The 6,459-nt window shown below is 35.2% G+C and overlaps 1 protein-coding gene and 1 pseudogene across 1 annotated transcript; one reads left to right on the top strand and one right to left on the bottom strand.

The window, feature by feature from the left end:
• Positions 1-324: 324 nt before the first annotated feature.
• LOC137637328 (uncharacterized) lies at positions 325-3,370 on the top strand. Its single transcript, XM_068369566.1, has 3 exons — positions 325-509; positions 728-920; positions 2,508-3,370. Exons 2-3 carry the CDS (start codon positions 740-742, stop codon positions 3,170-3,172), a joined length of 846 nt encoding a protein of 281 aa, XP_068225667.1. The 5' UTR covers positions 325-509; positions 728-739; the 3' UTR covers positions 3,173-3,370.
• On the bottom strand, positions 922-3,855 carry LOC137637327 (uncharacterized; annotated as a pseudogene).
• Between the last annotated feature and the right edge of the window lie 2,604 nt (positions 3,856-6,459).

Here is a 6,459-nt window from a genome sequence, read left to right as displayed (position 1 = left end):
AATAATAATGAATAATAAAAATAAAAATAAAAATAATAATAAAAATAATTATAATAATAAAAATAGTAGTAATAATAATAATAATATCAATAATAATTACACCTGATAAATAGATCCATCTGTTCATAAATACAAAAAAATACAAAAATGAACAGGACCTACAAATACAAAAATACTTACTTGGACTCTTGAAGGCAATCGCTGGACTGGAGCTCTAGTTCCGCTAGAGCTCGACAGTCTTCTACTTTAATTCATTTCCACACTGGGCTATTTTTCACTGGTGGGGCCTTCGCTAGGGGTATTGTTAGGCTGCCTACACACGGAGCGTTTTTTCGACGACCGTCTTTTATGACGATCGTCAAAAACGACGATCAGTTTTAGCTAACTGTGCTAGCAGACGGTGTCCTACACACGAGGCGTCAAGAAGACGACCGTCATTTTGACGCTGAAGCGTCGGGCGTCATCCTGCTAAAGTTCAGTCGTTATTTGCACTGCTCTGCAAGTGGCAGGTGTGTATTTGCTACAGATGGAGCGTCTCGTTGTGATTTTGTACTCGTTCGTTTTTGTTATCATAGGACTTATGTTTTTATTTAGTGAAATATAGATCAAATTGCTGAAAAATTTATGTGTAGAGACAATATAGAAGTGAATATTATTATCAGTGTCTCTATTTATATTAGGCCTAATGACGCATGCTGTTTTCAGATTTGTATCCTATTTCTTGCAGGTAAGCTTGATTATGGCTGACGAACTAGATTACGAATTGTTTATTGATTTAGTAGAAGAGAGAGTCTGTATCTGGGATCTGAGTAATGATGATTATAAGGACAAACAAAAGAGGGCAAAAGCATGGGCGGAAATTGGAGAACTAATGTCAGAAAATTTCAAGGACCAAAGTGAGAAGGAAAAAAATGAAATATGTAAGTAAACATACTTTATTTGGTGAATTTACAAGTTTGTATTAGTACATTTGTTTACATTTTCTCATATTGCCATGGGAGAGCACCCTCTTCAGTGACAAAATAAGAAGCAAATGAGTCCCTTATTTTATTGGCATTTCTCCCACCCTGAACATTTTCAGCTGATAGTATATTCCCCAATCCTGTTTTATCATTGGGATTGTTTGCACTGTCATGATATCGGTGTCCGTCACGCTTTCGTACGAAATTATGCAGTATGCAACAAGCTCTGGTTATAATTTCCGCTAACTCTACAGATACATTCAAAGGTCTGTGAAATATCCTCCATTTATTAGCTAATATGCCGAATGTACATTCAATGTAACGTCTTGCCCTGCATAAGCGATAGTTGAATATCTTCTTTATCTCAGTTAGCTGATTTCCTGAATAGGGCCGCAGTATTTGCTGTGATAGCGAGAACGCTTCTTCTGCAACGAAAACATAAGGGATTTGTCCCCGCTGATCTTCTACTGTTGCAGATTCAGGAATGTTGAGATTATTGCTTTCAAGTAACTGATAGAAATCAGAATTTTTGAAAATGTTAGAGAGTCACTTTCTTTACCGTACGATCCTACATCAATATAAGTAAAACAATAATCTGCATCACATACAGCAAGCAAAACTAATGAGAAAAAATTTTTATAGTTGTAATATAGACTTCCTGAATCTGATGGCTTTATAATTCTAATATGCTTTCCATCAACCGCCCCTAGGCAATTGGGGAAATGAGCATTTTTTTCGAAATCGGTGCAAATCCGAAGCCAATTTTCTTGTGATGGTTTAGGCATACATTCATTCAAAAGAACGTTCCAAATCTGACTGCATACTTCTTTTATAATGCTCTGTACTGTGCTGTACCCAATCTTATGCGAGTAGTGTAGATCAGCCATCGAGCATCCACTTCCAAGGTACCTAAAAACAAGAAATGAGCATTGAAGAAACAGGTTCATATCAGTGGGGTGCAGAGGTCTTGTCATGCCTGGGGCCAACTGGCTAGTTCATGCGCCCCCCCCCCCCCTTCCAAAAATAAATATATAAGAATGGTTACTGACAAAAATACAAAACAGATGGAAACAAAATAGAAACTTTATATATATATATATGTATATATATATATAGCCTACATCATTTTTGACCAACTCAAAATTTACATTGGGGGTGACCCCCACCCCATGGAACCATCCCTGGTCTTCTAACACTGAAATAAATAAAACATACTTTTTATCAAAAAGAAACATGTATATTACATAAAATTGAGTTAGTCTACTGATTAGAACATAAAATAACAACTCTGACTAACCATTATACAAAATAAACATAATATTTCACTTTTTTTTTTTTGCTAACGAATTTTCAAAAATAATTGCACAATTAATTGAATTTATCTTTCCATTGATTGGATGCCCCCCTCAGCTGGATGCCCGGGGCCGTCGCCCCCCCCCCCCCCCCCCTCTCTCTCTCTCTCTGCACGCCACTGGTTCATTTTCATGAAATCAATCATAGTTCAACTTTTGATAACTGAATTTCTAATTATTTTTCTCTTTTCAGGCCGAAACCTTCAAGCTAAATGGAAATCCATCAGGGATAGATACGCCAGGACCAGAAAAGAGTGTCCCTCTGGGTCAGGGAAGAAAGCCAAAAAGTCTTATGTATATGAAGAGAGGTTATCTTTTCTATCCAAAATTTATGAAAGTAGGGCAACATCTAGCTCCTTAATCCAGGAAAGGTCAGAAATAGATCCAACTAACGAAGCCTGCAACATCCAAGCTTATGTACCAAAAGAAGGCAATGCTAGGCCCAAGAAAAATAAAAGAGATCTAGTCGAAGATAAACTTATAGGTTTCATAGATGCCAGCAAGAACAAATCTAGTAATGATTTTGTAAAATTTTGTGAGTCTCTCTACCCCAATATGACTGATTTCACTGAGGCAGAGATTTTTGAAGTAAAATCAGACATACTGTATTCCATTCGAAAAATCAAAGAGAGAAAAATGCGCGAACGTGACATAGCAAGTCGTCAATCAACTGCTTCAGGACACATTACGATGTGTGCATCACAAAACTTGATCCCTTGCAATATTGTACAAACTACTCAATCACAAACAGTGCAAGCTACTACTCATACTGTGGCGCCGGGACCAGCGTCACCTGTTGATTCATTTCTTTCTGAATCCTCAGAATTTATGGATGTCATGCACTACCAGAATCTCTAGTTTTTGTTTCATTTTGTTATTCAAGTTCAAGTATTTCGATGAACCTAAACATTGTAAAATTTTCTTACATTTTATTTTTCAAGTAAATGGATAGGCCTATTGTTAAACGTATGCTTCGGGGTATTTTTGGTAATGTTTATCTTAGGTAAATGAATATTAGAGAACTTATGCATTGCCGTACTTTGATTGCATTTTGTTTTTCAAGTAAATAGATAATGGTTAACACATGCTTTGTTTTCTTACCTTAAAGTTATTCCCAGTCTTTCACTAGGTTTTATTGCTTGTCTCATATTGGTGTCCTCTTTTTCCACCGATGATTGTAGGTGACTCAGCAGTTCATCAAACGAATCTTTGGACATTCGGAAATAGTTGAAAAACTTATTTTCATCATTTCTAAGTTCAGCAAATAAATTGGGGAAATATCTGGTTTTAACAGCTAGCAATGGGTGTATCCACATTCTCCTCTTCTTTCTCTTGTAGAGTGTTCTGTATGCTGAGTATGCAATCAAAACATCCTCAATTTCCTCATCCATTGCGACAAATAACACAGTCTTTTTTCCTCGACTGCTGTCGCTGCACTGCGAACTGAACCACAAAACAACGCCCCGTGTGTAGGTAGTGGCAGTTTTTACGACGATCGTTGTAAAAGACGGTCGTCGAAAAAACGCTCCGTGTGTAGGCTGCCTAAAAAAGTCCTTTATTTATTCCATATACGAAACGAGATAAAAAACCGCGCGCACACACCCACACTTGATCACTTTCAAAGCAACACTGACGAGTCTGACGGATTATGACACTAGCAGGTTGTTTTATGAGATCAGCTGATTCAAACCGTTCCATCGAGTCAAATGAGCCCAGCTTTAACGAGTTTTCTCCCACAGATTCAAAATTTGAAGATGGCGAATTTGTTTTTTATTTGCTTAAATATTAAATAAGATTTTTATTCATGTTTCGTATTTAAAAGTAATTACTTTTATGTTCATTTTCATAAAATAAATGATAATAAATGTTGAAGTAATTGTGATGTTGGTGGAGTAGTTGGTGAAGTTGGTTTTCTATCAATTATTTTGGTAGGAATATATTATTCATGTATGTACGTACATGCTTGCATAAACTTAGACGGTAGGAAACCTTGGAGGAATAACTATTATTCCCAGAGAAGGAACACCTCCTTCAGCCATACCTCAACTACGTAAAGTCACCATAGGCCTAGGCTGACTTTTAGGAAATATGCCTATTTCCTTTAGCAAATAAGCTAAACAGCAAATGCTAGTTCTTATATTTTTTAGCAGACTTCCCTTGAGAGGCTAGTACCTTTATTGCATCTTAGGCGGTTAACTGTAGGCATTTCTTGAGGGTTCTTTGCAGTATCTAGCCTCCCTTAGTCCCTAGACCAGAAAGGTACACCTACTTTATAGCTTTCCACTTTACCTCTAATTCCATCTGGTTGCTTTTCAAGTTATTTCAGCTTCATATTGCAACTCAGTGAGGCTTGGCCTCCCAGGACCCAGCGCCAAACCATAGTAACCTTTGCCCCAAATTCATATAGGGCTAACCATGACAATAGGAATAAGGAGCTTATTTAAGCTGATTCGATTTTTGGTATATATATATATATATATATATATATATATATATATATATATATATATATATATATATATATATATATGTGTGTGTGTGTGTGTGTGTGTGTGTATGTTTGCGTGTAGGTAGGTAGACAGACATATATAAATCTATCTATCTTAATATGTATATATAAATATTTATGTATTTGTGTTTTTACAGTATGGATATATATATATATATATATATATATATATATATATATATATGTATATAAAGTATGTATGTACTGTATGTATGTATGTATGTATGTATCCTTAAATAATCCTCTTGTATCATAAATATAATCTACTGATATATGGTAATTAATAATTGCAGTGGTATACACGATATGATTAGGGTTGATATATATATATATATATATATATATATATATATATATATATATATATATATATATATATATACATATATATATATATATATATATATATATATATATATATATATATATATATATATATATATATATATATATTTAGCGAACAGAAACTGTGAATAGTTTTATAGATTTCGTAGATTATTTTCTTACAACCTTTCAGAGAGAGAGAGAGAGAGAGAGAGAGAGAGAGAGAGAGAGAGAGAGAGAGAGAGAGAGAGAGAGAGAGAGAGAGCACAATTCCTAACACATTCACATCAAATAATGGTTTTAAGCTATCTATAGTCTTCCCCAAACGCCTCGATCCTTAGCTCACAAGGATGGTGGGGTTGCAGACACTGTAAGAAACTAACGAGCTTGAGTGCACTTGAACTCCAGTCCAGCAGGGAGCCTATAGGTCTATCCGTTGAGTCATCAGCAGCCACTGCCTGGCCCTCCTTGGTCGTAGCTTGGGCGCTGATCATATGTTATATAAGGTCAGTCTCTAGGGCATTGTCCTGCTCGATAGGGCAATGTCACTGTCCCTTGCCTCTGCCATTTAAACCTTTAAAACAACGAAGGGAAATAGCTTTCAAAACCATGGGTCTTTTAAAAGACGAAATGAAAAGAAAAAATCGAATCACAACAAAACGCTTTATTTGAATCTAGTGTTTCCCAGAATGTTTCGTTCTATATCCGAATCATTTGATCACAAAACTCCCGAGATTATGATCTGTTGACTTCGCCACATAAAAATTTAAAATATAATATATTGAAATTATTATTCGATGTCTGTTCAGATTATAGATGATATTTTTTATGTAATTTATATATCGTCATCACGTGATTAATTTATAGGCATTCTTTAAAACCAAAATTAACGATAATTTAGTCTATAAACAATTTCCTAGCACCATCTGTCGGCAAACCAGAGAACCAATTTTGGGCAACAGCACTTTTGAATTGAAGGGGAAAAAGGGTCTTACACAACGCTGAATTTTTTTATTTTCTCATGAGATATCCTTATATTTAAATTTCCTTATTTGCTATTGTGTTCTATTTCATTTAACAATTTACGCTATGACTATATTATGACAGATGGGATTGAAGTAATGACTTTTAAAGTTACCCAGACTTTAATTTCACCCTAAACCAATAATGGATTTTCCCCGGAAGGCTGACTTTAATTTTTCCCCTAAATCATCAATGGACTCGCCCACTATAGACGAAATGAATACCCTAAACTACAAACAAAAGACGTTGCAATATATTAAAAAGAACAAATAAACGAATTCTTTGATCC

Source organism: Palaemon carinicauda, unplaced genomic scaffold (genome assembly GCF_036898095.1).
Source record: "Palaemon carinicauda isolate YSFRI2023 unplaced genomic scaffold, ASM3689809v2 scaffold661, whole genome shotgun sequence".
NCBI classification, from domain to species: Eukaryota; Metazoa; Arthropoda; class Malacostraca; order Decapoda; family Palaemonidae; genus Palaemon; species Palaemon carinicauda.
This window is presented reverse-complemented; position numbering and strand designations above follow the sequence as displayed.